General features: G+C 40.9%; 1 protein-coding gene across 1 annotated transcript in view; it reads right to left on the bottom strand.

Moving 5' to 3' along the window:
* The window catches only part of ube2g1a (ubiquitin-conjugating enzyme E2G 1a (UBC7 homolog, yeast)), a 60132-nt gene extending 44014 nt beyond the window's left edge, over positions 1-16118 (bottom strand). Inside the window, exon 1 of the mRNA XM_063031505.1 lies at positions 15936-16118. Coding sequence (XP_062887575.1) covers positions 15936-15981 — 46 coding nt within the window. The 5' untranslated portion in view covers positions 15982-16118. The remainder of the gene's footprint in view (positions 1-15935) is intronic.
* Positions 16119-17132: the final 1014 nt, after the last annotated feature.

The following is a 17132-nucleotide window of genomic DNA, read 5'->3' as shown; positions in this document are numbered from 1 at the left end:
CTGAGTCATGTTGGAAAGCCCCTGAAACTGAAATGCTGCATCACCCCAGAGAGCCTAATGAGGGACAATGACTTATTTTTTTAAAGTTACCACTAAATACATTGTCCATGAATGTAAAACTTTTTGCTCTATTATTTTATATATTTTATTGTGCATAAAGCCTTGTTTAAAAAAAAATCATGTTATCTGACCATTTATCAAACCGAATACTTTGGCATCTGCTTCACAGGCAAGTGATCCTCTGCTCCTTCAAACCAGTGCCCTAGTGAATGGCGTAGCAGCAACAACATTGCACTCAATGTCAGTAAGACCAAAGACCAAACAGCCAATTGTGGACTTCAGGAAAGGGAAGACAAGGCAACACAAACCAATCCTCAGAGGGGTCAGAAGTGGAAAAGTGACCAATTTCAAGTTCCTGATTGTCAATATCTCTCAGGACCCAACCTGCTTGCAACATATCGCTGCAGCTATAAAGGCAGCAAGGCAGCGGCTACACTTCATTACGAGTTGGAGATTTGGTTTGTCAACAGAAACACTCAACCTTCTACAAATGTACCATGGAGAGCATTCTGACTGGCTGCATCATCTGGTGTAGGGGTACAGAAGCCTAAAGGCACACACTCACCGATTCAGGAACAGCTTCTTCCCCTCTGCCATCTAATTCCTAAATGGACATTAAAACCATGCACACTAGCTCACTTTGTTATTTTGCACTACTTAACTTAATTTGATAGACATATATACTTAAGCTAACTCAGTTTTTCTCCATTTATCATTTACTTCCTTGTACTGCTGCCGTAAAGTAACAAATTAAATCTGATTCCTGCACTTGTTTTAAAACTCACCTGGTACTGTTTCCCATGTTCCCTTAAAACTCAAGATTGACTGGAAAATTTAGTTTTAAATAGAACAAAGTACTCTGATAATTTTACTTTGAACATACATGTCACCACATACAACAGATTCTTTCTGCAGGCATACTTAGCAAACCTATAGAACAGTAACTAAACTGTAAACATCAGGAACTGTTAAACTGCAAATGCAGATACAAATAAATAGCAATAAATAACAAGCATGAAATAATAATCTAACAGGGTCCTTAAGTGAGTGTAGTTATCCCCTTTTGTTCGTCACCGTCCTGGTTGAGGGGTAGTAACTGTTCTTGAACGTTGGTGGTCTGAGTCCTAAGGCACCTTTACCTCCTACCTGATGGCAGCTGCAAGAAAAGAGCATGGCCTGAATGGTGAGGATCTTTAATGGATGCTGATTTTCTACGCCAATGTTTTATGTAGATGTGCTCAATAGTTGGGAGGGTTTTACCTGTGATGTACTGGGCCAAATCCACTACCTTTAGTCGTATTTTCCGCTCAAAGGCATACCAGGCCATAATGTAGCCAGTCAGCACAATTTCCACCACGCACCTATAGAAGTTTGCCAAGGTTTTCGATGACATGTTGAACCTCTGCAGACTCCCAAGTAGAGGCGCTATTTTGCTTTCTTCACAATAATATCTGTATAATGGGTCCAGGACAGCTCCTCTGAAATAAGGACACCCAGGAGTTTAAAGTAACTGACCCTCTCCACTTCTGATCCTCCAATGGATACTGGCTCGTGAACCTCTGGTTTCCCTCTCCTGAAGTCTACAATCAGTTCCTCGGTCTTATGGACATTGAGTGAGAGGTTGTTGTATTACACCACTCAGCCAAATTTTCAATTTTCCTCCTGCAAGGTGCTACATCAAGGATGGTGATGAAGCCCACAACAGTGAGAAGCAAATTTTTACAAGCTTGCGTTATTACAATCAATAATCCACAAAAATTAACTAATGCTATAACAAAGTTCCAGGCAAGTTGGATTAGCCTTCATCCTAAAGCTTGACAATGTTTAGAAGACCTCTTTCAATCCAATTCTGAAAAATAAACTTCTTGTACCAAATGACCAGAACCTTTGATACACTACCACAAAATAACTTTGCAGACAAATAAATGCAAGAGATTAATTGCAGCTACAATGGATGCCAATATTACAAGTTTCCTCCAAAACAATGTCTATCCTTAATTGCCTGAAGACATAGAAAGCAAGCGTCAAATGCACTGGTGTGGCCAGAGTTAAATATTAGACGAGCAAAGGACGACAGTTTTCCTCAGATTACAGTAACTATATTTTTTTTTAAACAAAAGGTATTTAAGAAAAAAATTAACAATTATTCTTTAAGATCCTATCACACTGCAACCTACTAAGGTTTGGGGATTAGATTCGCCTGTTTTTAAATTTGTGTAACAAATTTAAAGCTACATTCACCTTTCAATCATTATGTGGTCACAATATTTCTCCGTGTGGATATTTATGCTTATTTGCACATTAGAAAAGTGCCCACACTTCAAAAGTGCTTCTAATAACAGGACATTTTTAAAATGTCACAGAAAGCACTGCAGGAGAAAAGCATGTGCATTTAAAATGCTCAATAATATTGGAATTATCATGGATTTAAACCATTTAATATTGTGTGGTCAAAATAAACTGCGAGAGCTTAATATTTGTATTGTTCATAATCATTTTGGCACCTATTAAATGGCACGAACATCTCACTGAGTGGAACTCTAACAAATTAGATCTTTGCTGCAAGGGTACTTTGAATAGATTTCAGAATTTATTCATAGTACAAAAAATATAAGCAGACAAATCAAGGTAAATGTTAAAAGGAGAACATACAAGCTGAATTGCAAAAGGAGTTGGTGACACGATCAGTGCATGACTCCTAAGGATTATGTAAACTGAACAGAAATGTGTGCTTTGCAATAAATTTGCATAACTGAATCAATCCAGCTCACAAAGGGAGAAAAAACATGGATACACATTGAAATAAACAGACAACATTCACCAAACACATGTAATGCATCTCAAAAACAGAAAATCTGCAGATGCTGGAAATCCAAAGCAACATACAAAATGCTGGAAGGACTCAGCATCTATGAAAAAGAGTAACAGTCAACATTTTAGACTGAGACCCTTCACCTGCCCAAAATGTCTACTATTTTATCCTTTTCCATAGCAGGCCAGGCAGCATCCGAGTTCCTCCAGCATTTTGTGTGTTGTTTTAATGCATTTCAAAACTTATTCACTTCCCGTGGAACTTATCCACCATCATTTGTATCACCAGCAAGGCTGGTGTACTATCTCACTAACTCTCCATGAAAGGGTACTGGGAAACCACTAAACACCTGCTATCATTCTCCAAGTGTTCTATGATGCTGTCCTCCAAGATTTAGATTCTGAAATACGTTGCCATTTCTCATCATAAGAGTCAACACGGGATACAGCTCAGAGGGGAACTTAAAGGTGAAGGTTATTCTCCTACCACCTTTTCCCATCACAGATTTAGAGATAGTATTGAATAAACATTGCCATATTGCTGCAGTACATTTTACACACTACAATCATGCTAGAATTCTAAGTGGACTGTTGGGCGCCAATGAAGGATGATGTTCTAGAAGGCAGAGGAACATTCCACTGCCTTTCAAGAGATGTCAGATGCAAATACTGGAAGCAATAAGTAACTGAAGGGGTTATGAAAGCAATGCAATAGATATCTGGAAACTTGCTCCATTTTGATAGAAAACAATTGCCACTTTTCATGATGTTTATATGATCCAAAGCTTAAAATGACACCATTGTCTGTCATAACTATATATTGGCATCATGGGATTTATAAATTTGCTTAACTATGAAGCTTAATGAATAAGCCCAATATTTGCTGCGTTAAGTTCTGTCATATTCTGAAATTAAAAACAGTGAGGGATTTAATGTAGGAGACCACATAAAACTATCATCGGTAAAGGGAACTGGAGTGCAGAAGGGCAGGGCACAGGATTTTGAGTTTGCAAATGGTGGAAACCACAGAACTGAAACTGGAACACCACCAGAAAAGGATATTTGAGGATTGTTCAATAAATGAAAACAATGTTGAATTGCAAGTACGCCTCCCAATTGTCAGAAAGTTCAAATTCCATAATGGCTTTTGTCAGCAATAGGTCAACTGGCAATAATGTTGCCAAGGTCAGAATACCTTTTAATTCAAATTTCAGAGACTCGAGCACATAGTTAAAGCAATGCAAACAGGATTGATACGCACGTCTATACTGAGCGCGGTTGCATTAAAGCAGTATCCATCAAGGACCATCACAGCGAGAATAATGCAGGCTATGCTTTATCCTTGCTGCTGCCATCAGGAAGTTACAGGAGCCACAGGACGCACACCTCTGGAACAGTTAGCCCCCCTCAACCATCAGGCTCCTGAACCTACAGGGGATAACTTCATTCATCCAACTGAACTGCTCTCACAACCCATGGACTTACTTTCAAGGACCATCTCATGCTCTCGATATTTATTTATTACTTTTCTTTTTGTATTTGTACAGTTTGTCATCTTTTGCGTATTGGCTGTTTGTCCCTCCTGTTGGGTACGGTCTTTCACTGATTCTATTGTGTTTTTTTTGTATTTTGTATTTTCTAGGGTTACGTTGATATATACAGCGCCTTGAAAAAGTATTCAGCCTCCAATTATTTTCACTACCACCTCATTTTCTGAACTTAAAATACTTAAGTAGGATTTTTGAGCTAATCATTATGCACCATGTCAAATCAAGAAAAATTCCAAATCCTGGCAGTTTACTAAAAATTAAAAACTAAAATTGTGTAACAAAAAAATTCATCCCTTTTGTAATTACTACACCAACTTTCTTCAAGTACAATACTGAGCATTAATTTACCAACAAACCCAACTTGTTCACATAGAAAATGGGAGGATCACCTGTTTTTAATGAACTCATAATAAACACCCCCTCTCTCCAAGGTCCAGCAGTATGGTTGGTTTTCAACAGACCAAACCAAAATGAAAACAGAGCATTCAAGGCAATTCAGGAAAATGATAATAGAGAAGCACAAATCTGGGAAAGGGTACAAGACCATCTCAAAAGCACTGAACATACCTTGGAGCTCAATGCAGTCCATCGTGGAAAAGTGGACAAATGCGAAAACACAGATACTGCCCAGGTCAAGCTGTCCCTCTGAACAGAGTCGGAGAAAAACTCACTTGCAAAAAGCGACTATAATGACAACAGACTGAGTGAGTTGCACAAGTCAGTGGCTGCAACTGGAGATGAAGTTCAATGCTCCACAATCCAAGGCCTTGCCACTTTTCCATAAATGCCTTTATGCAAGGAAGAAATCCTGGCTGAAAACATATTTGCCCTTAAAGACTTTACAAAGCATCATTTAGAAGATACTGTAAAGATGTGGAAGGAAGTCTTGCAGTCAGATGAAAAATTTTGGCCTCAACATCAAGTGGTCCATACAGTGTAAATGTAATCCTGTGCATCAGCCAGGTAACACCATCCCTACTGTAAAGTATAGTGGAGGCATCATGCTATAGGGTTGCTTTGCAGCAGCAGGGACTGGAAATCTGGTCAGGATTAATTGGAAGATGAATGCTGCCAAATGGACAGATCTAGGCTCTGCCAGAAGCTTAAACTGGGGAGGAAGTTTATCTTTCAGCAGGACAAAGACCCAAAGCACATTGCCAGAGCAACCATGAAATGGCTTCAAATGAAGAAAATTGATGTCCTTCAGTGGCCCAGTCAGTCCTGATCTTAACCTGATCAAACATCTCTAGTAATTACTGTCCAACTCTACTGCCCATGGCTTGAGCAATTTTGCAAGGAGAAATGGACAAATTTTGCTCCATCATGTTGTGCAAAGCTAACAGAGATCTATCCAAAAAGACAACTGATTTTTCAACTAAGTGATGAGCAAAGGGGAATGAATACCTTTCAACTGCTGACATTTTCATTTTTGAATTTTTAGTTTTTCCTGCTTTACAATTTTCTATTTTTTTTTCAGCTCTATGAAAAAAGGAGCACAAGATCCACAAATAATTCTCAGTTAAATTGATCAAAATTGTCGGTGGTAATACTCATTTATGTGAGCAAAGGGTTGGGGACTGAAAACTTTTTACAAGGCACCATCTGTTGATCCTAGACATGTGGAAATTTCAGGAAAGTCAAATGATTCCCCCTTCCCATTTATTCACATGACCCCAATTCAGATTGAAGAATATGATCAAACAAGGCTCACAGTACCACTTAACAAACATGTTAAAGGTTTAAAGATTACCTTTATTTGTCACATGCATATTTGCATCAACGACCAACAGTCCAAGGAAGTGCTGGGGGCAGCTTGCAAGTGCCTGCCCACAACTTACCAACCCTAACGCAAGTGTCTTTGGAGTGTGGGAGGAAACCAGAGCACCTGAATGAAACCCACACAGCAGTGGGAATTGAATCAGGATCACTTGTGCTGTACAGTGTTATGGTATTGATGCTACTGTGCTGTTAGAACGAGATCTTGGCCATCTTATACAAATACAAAATGTAAATGCAATACAGTAGATTCCAGTTAATCAGAGCAACCACTTATTTGAGACAACTCTTAAAAACTAAACAAGAAAATAACAGATTCCCTTCATTTATTTGGGACACTGCTGCTTAATTTGGACAGCAGACTGCTGCCAGACAGCATCAGAACTGTGCACTCGTGTGGCCGTTAGACACTACCATGCTTAGAACGAAGAGTTTTTAAAACAGCATCAGCTGCGTGCGCTTGTATTACACTATCCATTTGGGCCAACAAACGCAAATTCAAAAAGCAGTGATTTTGATTTATTTTTTTTTTACTTAAAATTTTCAGACCCTAGCCAAGATGCTGAAGACACTAGCTAGAAAAAGTTACCCGTTACCCTTGCTGTCTGCACCAATTGTTCAATCAAAATAACTCAGCAGCATATATTTCATGACTTCCTCCAATGATAACTATTTCATGAATTCCTCCAATGATAACCATTACAAACTAATAATTTTATAGTACTGTAGTAATATTGATAGGTGTTCTAATTTGTTCTGTATTTCATTTAAATACATAATTTGTCACTCAGTTAAACAGTAGTTTGTCTTTTCTTTTAATTCCTTTTTAACTATTTCCATGAAACTTCAGCTAATTGTGGCTTCCTCTTATTAGGCTGCTTAAATGTACTGGTCCCAATTTGTCCCAATTAACTGGAATCTACTATATTAAAATCGGGTAATTATTCTCTGAAGCTTGCTAACATTTATCCCTTAATATATACCTTGGAAACAAATTAGTTACCAAAGGTCATTGAGTTTGCTGTGCATAAATTGGTGACTTTTTAGAAAAAAAAACACAACTTTCACTGCACTTGTTTATCCCACTGACTAACTATAACTATGCCTGGGGTTATTGCTGGGCACAAAGAACAAACTTCACTATGACCAATTTAGCTTCTTGTATGAAACTGCAACATTATGCACAGTTTAGACAGGAAAAGGCAGTCATCAAGAAACTAATTACTTTAAAAACCCTTGCAGAGTGAAATCTCCTACAAAGTTATACCTGTATATAAATTTAAATGGGACATATCCACAACCTTAAAACATTACCAGATCTCAAAAGGCCAAGACACTGGGAAGCTTAATGCAAAGCAGTAAACTATACTAAAAATTAGCAGCTGCTGAACATATCAATCCATTCTGTGACAGGTCATATAGGCAATCCACAACAGAACTATCAATGCTAACAGATCAGACTTAGAGGTGGCCAGGCTAGACTTTAAAAATCTTCATCCTTAAAAAGCTTGGTTTCAGTTTTCATTGTCAAAACAACCAAATTACTAAGGTGTTTTATCAAATTAGAGTAACTTAATCACTAACTTTTCTTATTGCCTTCCAAGTTCAGATCTAGCCTCTTCTCAGCATGAATGCAGGACCAGCAAAAGTTACCATCTTGCAACACAATGATAGACTCCTGGTCAATTTTTCTCGATCCCTGATACAAGGTCAAAGTATTTTGGCCCCACTCCTGTGCCTTTTAACAAAAACTTGTGAATAAATAAACTTCAGTTACTCCAAAGGGTGGAGTTCCTATGAACCAATTTGAAATTATGGCAGTTACACAGACAGTAAACAGGGTAGAGAATCTTCTAGCAAATTCTATAACCTGGTAATAATCAGGCAAGTGCACAGGATCAAATAATTCAGTCAGCTTACCCTTAGCTAATATTTGGTCACAGTTTAACTTACTCATACTTCATACCTTAGTGAAAGGGGGCAAAACAAGGAAATTAAATAATCCAGTCCATCAGTTTGAAAGTGTACAATACAGCCTTTTAAAAGGCAAGCAGCACTAAAAGCAGTTTGCAGTGACAGCACTTTAGAAACAAACAACTGAATTCTGGACATTTTTCAATGTGCTGGATTCCTGATACTAAGTTACACAGTGAACCAAGTATTTTGTTTTCGATGTACATGTGGAATTAAGTATTAAGTGCTTTCCACCATGGTTATACACATAGTTGCAGTAAAATTTTAAACTATGTTGTTCCTATTGTGTGCATCGATATTTTTGAACAAGTTCCAACTGCGTTTTAACAACACACCCATGCGGCTGGCCTTCAGTCTGAGCCTAGACAAAATATTGGCAAGCTCTTCAATTGTGGAAACAGAACATTATGTAGCTGACATAGCAAAACAAACTTTAATCAATGGCCCAATGATATCCAGAACGTTCAGTGCAAATTGTGGTTTTGTACCCACCACCACAATCAATTCAAACAACGGTGTAAATCAGATTTAATATCACCAGCATATGTTGTGAAACTTGTTAACTTTGCTGCGGCAGTAAAACGCAATACATGACAAATAGAAAAAAACTGAAGTATATATATGCATATTAAATAGTTAAATTAGTGCAAGACAAAACAAAAGTAGCAAGGTAGTGATCATGGGTTCAATTTCCATTTAGAAACTATATTCATGTTCTATGTTGGTCAAAATATTTAGTTGTTTACCCGTCTCTGTCATGTGTGTTTGTTTTTATTCTGATGTGTTTCTTCCTATTTACTGTGAATGCCACTAGAAAATAAATCTCAGGGTAGCATATCGTGACATATGTACTTTGATACTAAATTTACTTTGATTTCACCAAAAGCGGCAAATAAATGGAAACAAATCGCAATGGCCCAGTTTCATTGTGTCAATTTTAAAACAGATTCAAAGAAATCAAAAATCTTTAAAATGCAATTTAACAAAGATTTGCTTTCTGAACCACTAAAAACTCAGTATGGTCAAAGCACCCAGGACATCTTCAAGGAGCAGTGTCTCAGAAAGGCAGCATCCATTATTAAGGACCTCCAGCATGCGCTTTTCTCACTTACTATCAGGTAGGAGGTACAGAGACCTGGAGGCACACACTCAGCGATTCAGGAACAGCTTCTTCCCCTCTGCCATCAGATTCCTGAATGGACATTGAACCCTTGGACACTACCTCACTTTTTAAAAAAAAATATAGTATTTGTTTCTTGTACGATTCTGATCAATGTATACCGTATAAATTTACTTACTTTTTTTCCTACATTATGTATTGCATTGAACTGCTGCTAATAAGTTAACAAATTTCACATCACATGCCGGTGATAATAAACCCGATTCTGATTCAATCAAATAGTTATTTTCTGTCATGATCATGGACTGCTTTGAACACAGGAATGGAAATGGGTCTTAAGCTTGCCCCATCATTCATTATCAATATCATATCAATACCCCAGGCCCCAATTCCTCAAAGTTGAGCTAGTGTGTCAGCCTCAAGTTGAATCAGGACATCTGACTGGTCATAACTTACCATCATACATATCCAGCAGCAACCAAGTAATAAGCAAAATTCCCCTCTCCGAACCCCTACCAAAAATCTAAAAGTAACACCTTGTAATGATGGATGATCATCTGATACTACATTACTGATTGTTTCACATTCAACCCCAGAACATAACATACACATGAGAACACAGTAGGCCTTCTTCAATTAATTCCACATTGACTTCCATACAATGACTTCAGGGGAAATATTTTTTCAATTATCCTCTATATGAGCTGTTTTCTGATATTATCTCCAACAGACAAAAGGGTCATTGTGTTTATTATAATGAACTCTGCATGTCCCAATCATTGCCCCAACAGGAATTGCCCAGTGGTGTTAAAACTCCTCAGTCTTCCAAGGGAATGAAACTGATCCTGAAGTGATGCCTCTATTATGTTCGTTAGGCACTATTACGGTGAAGCAGCACTACACCCACTCAACTACTACACCTTTACCACTCTGACAATCCATCTCAACACACACACCCCCACCCCCCAGAGAGGGCTGAACAATTTGTAGCATGACACAATACTTTTTGATGTAGTCCTTAAGATAATGGCCAACATTTCATGGGCTCTTATTTACTCTGGCACCACTGCCAGTCTACCAACATAAGCCTACTATTAAACCCGCCGATAAGGGGGGTGCTGTTGTAGTCTGGCGCACCAACCTCTACCTTGCCGAGGCACAGCAACAACTCGCGGATACCTCCTCTTATTTACCCCTCGATCATGACCCCACTAAGGAGCACCAAGCCATTGTCTCCCACACCATCACCAACTTTATCCGCTCAGGGGATCTCCCATCCACTGCTACCAACCTTATAGTTCCCACACCTTGCACTTCCCGTTTCTACCTCCTACCCAAGATCCACAAACCTGCCTGTCCTGGCCGACCTATTGTCTCAGCTTGCTCCTGCCCCACCGAACTCGTTTCTGCATACCTTGACACTGTTTTATCCCCCCTTGTTCAATCCCTTCCTACCTATGTTCGTGACACTTCTCACGCTCTTAAACTTTTCGATGATTTTAAGTTCCCTGGCCCCCACCGCTTTATTTTCACCATGGATGTCCAGTCCCTATATACTTCCATCCCCCACCAGGAAGGTCTCAAAGTTCTCCGCTTCTTTTTGGATTCCAGACCTAACCAGTTCCCCTCTACCACCACTCTGCTCCGCCTAGTGGAATTAGTCCTTACTCTTAATAATTTCTTCTTTGGCCCCTCCCACCTCCTTCAAACTAAAGGTGTAGCTATGGGCACCCGTATGGGTCCCAGCTATGCCTGCCTTTTTGTTGGCGTTGTGGAACAATCTATGTTCCAAACCTATTCTGGTATCTGCTCCCCACTTTTCCTTCGCTACATCGACAACTGCATTGGCGCTGCTTCCTGCACGCATGCAGAGCTCGTTGACTTCATTAACTTTGCTTCCAACTTTCACCCTGCCCTCAAGTTTACCTGGTCCATTTCCGACACCTCCCTCCCCTTTCTAGATCTTTCTGTCTCTATATATGGAGACAGCTTATCTACTGATGTCTACTATAAGCCTACTGACTCTCACAGTTATCTGGACTATTCCTCTTCTCACCCTGTCTCTTGCAAAAATACCATCCCCTTCTCGCAATTCCTCCGTCTCCGCCGCATCTGCTCTCAGGATGAGGCCTTTCATTCCAGGATGAGGGAGATGTCCTCCTTTTTTAAAGAAAGGGGCTTCCCTTCCTCCACCATCAACTCTGCTCTCAAGTGCATCTCCCCCATTTCACGCTCTCACTCCATCCTCCCGCCACCCCACTAGGAATAGGGTTCCCCTTATCCTCACCTACCACCCCACCAGCCTCCGGGTCCAACATATAATTCTCCGTAACTTCCGCCACCTCCAACAGGATCCCACCACTAAGCACATCTCCCCCCTCCCCCCCACTTTCCGCAGGGATCGCTCCCTATGCGACTCCCTTGTCCATTCGTCCCCCCATCCCTCCCCACCGATCTCCCTCCTGGCACTTATCCTTGTAAGCGGAACAAGTGCTACACATGCCCTTAGACTTCCTCCCCGACCACCATTCAGAGCCCCAGACAGTCCTTCCAGGTAAGGCGACACTTCACCTGTGAGTTGGCTGGGGTGATATACTGCGTTGCAATATAACAGGTTTGAGGCTCTAGTGTATTGCCAACAGAATTGGCAAGTTGGTACAGAATAATTAGGATGTATGTCCATTATTGTAAGAGATAAGGCACAGTAAGCTTTTGATGCAAACTTGTAGGGTGAAGGCAAGGCAGCACCTGAAGTATTATCTATAGTGTTTATTTTAATTAGAGATGTGCACAGCACAGAGCAGGTCCTTTAGGCCCAATGAAATGCACCACCCAGCAACCCACCTCCTTAACCCTAGCCATGCCACAGGACAATTTACAATAATCAATTAACCTACTAACCAATAGGTTTTTGGAATGTGGGAGGAAACCAGAGCACTCAGAAATCCACACACAAGAGCAGCAAACTCCTTACCAGCGACATGGGAATTGAACTCCGACGTCTGGAGCTGTCAGCGTTGTGCTAACTGCTATGCCACTATGGCACCTTTCGGAGAATAAGGAAGGACAGATTTGTATTTAAGGCAATGCAAAGATGACTCATTGGTCAAAAAAATTCAGCAAGTCTGGCCTGAATTAACTGGAGTTTAAAAGAATGAGATTCCCTTAAAATGGATGATCCTGAGAGGGCTATCAATAGACAATAGGTGCAGGAGTAGGCCATTTGGCCCTTCCCGTGGCAGTGATAGATGAAGATTTATCAAACCAGAGACTTAAGACAAAAAGGGACTTTCTTCCAAGAGCAACACACGCAAAATGCTGGAGGACTAAGCAGGTCAGGCAGGATGCTCTTCCAAGGGCAGTGACTCTTTGCAATCTGTGGAAGTGGAGTTATTGAATATATTCATGGGACAAACCAACATATTTGAGCTACAAGGGAGAAACGAGGAAAACACTGCTGTGTGTAATAGACTTGATAATATTAATACAGGCTGGGTACAAGGCCCATTGACTAACACCTATTTTTAATGTTTTCCGTGGCTCACTCCACCACAAATGCAAGTGTTATTAATAAACATAGATACACCACACCACTCTGTTCCCAACAGAAATAGCTGGGTGAAATCGCTATACTGCAAACTTGGATATATACCTTTTATTCATGCTGAATCCATTTTAAAATGTTTATCCAATTCTAGCCAGTGATTACGCTGGACAACAAAGATTTACTTCCTGAATATTTTTGGGTCTATCTTACAAATTTTGGGTAACTGATCGTGAAGATAACTACGAAATTTCCCTATCATGCACCTTTAAAAAAAAAATCACCTACATTTGATATTTCAATTCATAACTTAAGTCAATTAAAATGCTGCTCACAAAGTAAGCTGAAAGGTTTTCTAACCTATATGGAATGCAAATCTTACAGAAGTAAGATCATTGAAACATAATATTGAAAGAAGCAAATGAAGCGGCTGCTGGACATGGGCAGATGCTGGTTTATGGACAGATATGGGTTGACAAATACAAGATGGACTGTATAATTCACTGGAAATGGCTGCATAAGTGAATAAAGTGATAAAGAATATGGTATGCTTTCCTTCATTCCGGTGACTGCCGAGTACAAGAGTAAGAAAGTCATGTGTGCAGTTCCGATCACTCCATTACAGCAAGGATGTGGAGACTATGGAAAGGTTGCTGAAGTTTACCAGGATGCTGCCTGGACTAGACAGCATCAGCTACAAGAAAAGGGGAAACCCTGTAAGAGGTTTTCATAATTATGGTAAGAGGCAAAGAAAGTGGGCAGTTAGCATATTTTCCCCAGGGTAAAAATATCAAATACTAGCAGCAGGCATGCTTTTAAGGTTGGGGAGTGGGGGGTGGGGGGATTAAAGGCAATGTGAGGATCAATTTTAAAAAAATGTTGTGAATGACAGGTGCCTGGAAATGATTACCAGTAGTAGTGGTGGAAGTGGACAGTTTGGTGAAGTTTGAGGCTTTTAGCAGGGAAATGATAATGCAGATGATATGCAGGAAGAGGATATTTAATACAAATTGGTATCAAGATCAGCACATCATGGGGATGAATGGCTCGTCCAGTGCTGTACTGTTCTTTGCACTCTACATTATTAGAAATAGTTGGTTCTCTGACCACATCATGCATTTTACAAACCCATACTGATTGCTTGCTCAGCTTGTGCCCAAATACACAATTCCTCGACCCTTAACATTTGAGAACTATCCCCACATATGTTAGGGAAAATAGGGTTACAAAATTCTAAGTTTTCCTCCTTAGAATTAAATACAGCACCATCATTTTAAATTCAGGGGATAATGTGAAGCTGTAATGTTTAGAAAGATCACAACTAGTGCATAAATTCCCTCACCGACTTCTGATCACCTGGGATAGCCCCCCCCCAAAAAAAATTCTAGCCCATCAAGCTCCCGTCTATTTTGATTTTCCTTTTGTCCCTGATATTTTCCCTTTCATCCTCTATTATAAAGGCCAGTAAAAGTATATATAGCCTACCATATCCCAATTCTAATCATCAATCTCTGGTTCTGAGCAGCCACAATTGATATTAGCTCTGGCACAAAACAAACTCAACTTGTTCACGGATAAAGCAAGACAAAGCTTTTAAAAAAAAAATCACAATTAGATTCCATTAGGCTGGGGTTAGATAGCCAGGCTCTTAGTAAGATTAAAATAAACTACACCATTACCACTTCTATATGCCCTCTCACTTCCACCTTTTATGGCAGAGAACTCCACAAGTCCTTCAACTTTCTAGTAAAGATATTGCTCCTCTTCCCAGTCCTAGGTTGACCTAATTCTTGTTGACTCAAAGCTACTTAAAAGTTCAGTTTTGCTTCATGAAAATACACTTGGAAAAAGGATTTAGAAGTTGTTAGTTTCATATCTGTCCACACCAAGCAAATCACTCAATATGTACATTTTGTTCTTGGACTGAGCTTCCACTATTTCCACACTTGCTTCTCTTAATAAGGTAGCACATACCATAGATGGTATCTGTGAAATTTCTAAATAGTGTCTAATACTTAAATAATATCATATCTAAAATTAGTAGTACTTATTTGCTGTTATTCTGAGCATCTTTTTTGAAAGCAACTAAGTATTTTTGACACCAATTATGATTTGCTACTTCAATCATGATTTATAAAATTAAATTATATTCAATCCCTGATGAATCCTCCATTTCTTCTGATTATTATTAACTTCAAACTCACTTCAGGCATACAGTAGAATGACAGGCAAAATGTTGCGTGGACACACGCATTTACAACTTTGAGCAAACAGCCATTTGTTTAGTCAGGCGCTAACGAACAGAAGTTATCACTATCGCCAGACTGGGCAGAAACTACAGGCGCGTCTATTATTACCCACCCTCATATTCTCCCCATGGAGATATCCCTTCCAATTCCACTAACGCCAGAGAAATGTTCTGCCAAAGCCATACTGCGACTAGCGGAAGAAAATAATAGAAAATACTGGGAACACTCAGCAAATCAGGAAAGGGAAGGGATATTTCCAGCATTTTCTGTGTTTACTTCAGATTTCAGGCATCTGCAGTTTTGTTTTGCATTACCACAACAGCTTTATCTTACAAAAAAAAATCTGTTCTCACATATTATTCCTAAGAGACGGTATAAAAACTTTCCACCGAGCCTGAATCCCAAAAACCTGACGCAGTACGGTACATGTGCGATTCATTTCGGGAGAGGGAGAGGGAGAGGGAGAGAGGCTTCCCACAGCTGCCAACAATAGAGACGCTACCCTGTTACCTGAGCCACGGGCGCCGGGCGCATGCGCGGGCGGGCGGGGACCCGGTCCATGTGTGACGGGGTGGGGAGGAGGGGGAGGGGGTTTAGGGGAGGACCGAGAGGAAGACGGGCAGCGGAAGAGATGATCGGAGAAGCGCACAAAGGGGGGGGGGTGGCGGCGAGGAAGACTCCGCGTCCTCCGATACGGACGGCGATGTTGCACGGGCCTTGATTGCAGAAGCGGCGGGGTTGGGGGAAGGTGGGGGGTGCAGCTGGCGCGACGGCCGTCCGCCCGGTGTTTGTGCAACGACCGTCGTCCCAGCCCGAGGAGAAAGGATGAGCGGGCGCCCGCCGACATCTACCTGCCAGTTGTCTGCGGAGTAAGAGGGCCGACTGCGGCTCTGTCATGTTTAGCGGGCCGTGAAGTGCACAAAGGCGATCCCCTGCGATCGGCGCACCAGCTCCCGCCCGCCGCTCTCGCCTCAACTTTAATCGTCTCTTCAGGGCGCTCCGCGCAGGCGCAGCGTTCGCAGCTGCTCGCCCGGCTCGGGGAGGGGGGGGGAGGGCGCACAAGCGTGATGGGCGGCTCGGCCCGCCCTCCCACCGGTCCTCCGCTCCGGATTGGCGGCGCTTGTGCCACCGGTGCCGGGATCTCGGCCCCGGGTTGGCTCGATTTTGTGCTGTCACGGTCACGTGGACATGCTGGCCCGGAGAGCCCGTGTCAAGTGTGGTTGAGCCGAGCTGCCGTGGGGTTCTCCTCCTCCCCCTCCCCAAATTTGGTCGGAAATGCACAGCGCTGTGCAGATTGGTAGCGCAATTTGTTTCCTAAATTAATTGTCGAGTCTTTCAAATGTTGAAATATGAGATGGTTGCGGTTGATAGCTATTGGAGAATACTAAAATACTAGTTTGGTAATATGCTACTTTACTACTATAAGTACAACATACAACTGGAAATCCTACTATGTGTCTTTAATATGAAATACTCTGGTTGAGCGAGCTCATGAAATGATTTATTCACTACAACTACGTTGTACGCTTTCAGAATTGGAGAACGTTGATTGATGTTACCCCAAGGAGGAGCTAGCCCAGGCCAAAGGGAATAAATTAGTGGAGATTGACTCGTTTAATCCCACTGTTTTTGCCTGATCTGGTACAAGATATTACCCAACGCTTTATGGCCATTCGAGTTACGGAAATTCGCCCTGACTGAATTAAAAAGTCACCACTCGGAAATGTGAAATAGAGAATAAAATCCGTTTTCGCTGAGCTTATGTGGGGAAATCACAAACACAAAATTACTCTTTTCAATTTATATTCTCTCATCCACGTGCAGTAGGCGCTGCTTCGCGTTATGAAAAATCGCGATGCGGATTCTATACCCCTAACACCACCCCTTACTTAAAGCATAGGTTGCCTGTATGTGCTCAGCAACACATAAAACACGGAAGTCTAAAAGGTAATATAAAAACTAAAGATTGAGAACAGATCGGCCAACATTTAGGACAAGAAACTGATGTCACTTCAATCAGAAATCCCTTGTCAAAACTCAAGAAGGAA

This window comes from Mobula hypostoma, chromosome 23 (assembly GCF_963921235.1).
Source record: "Mobula hypostoma chromosome 23, sMobHyp1.1, whole genome shotgun sequence".
NCBI classification, from domain to species: Eukaryota; Metazoa; Chordata; class Chondrichthyes; order Myliobatiformes; family Myliobatidae; genus Mobula; species Mobula hypostoma.
The sequence above is the reverse complement of the archived record's forward strand: the minus strand, read 5'-3'. Positions and strand labels throughout refer to the sequence as shown.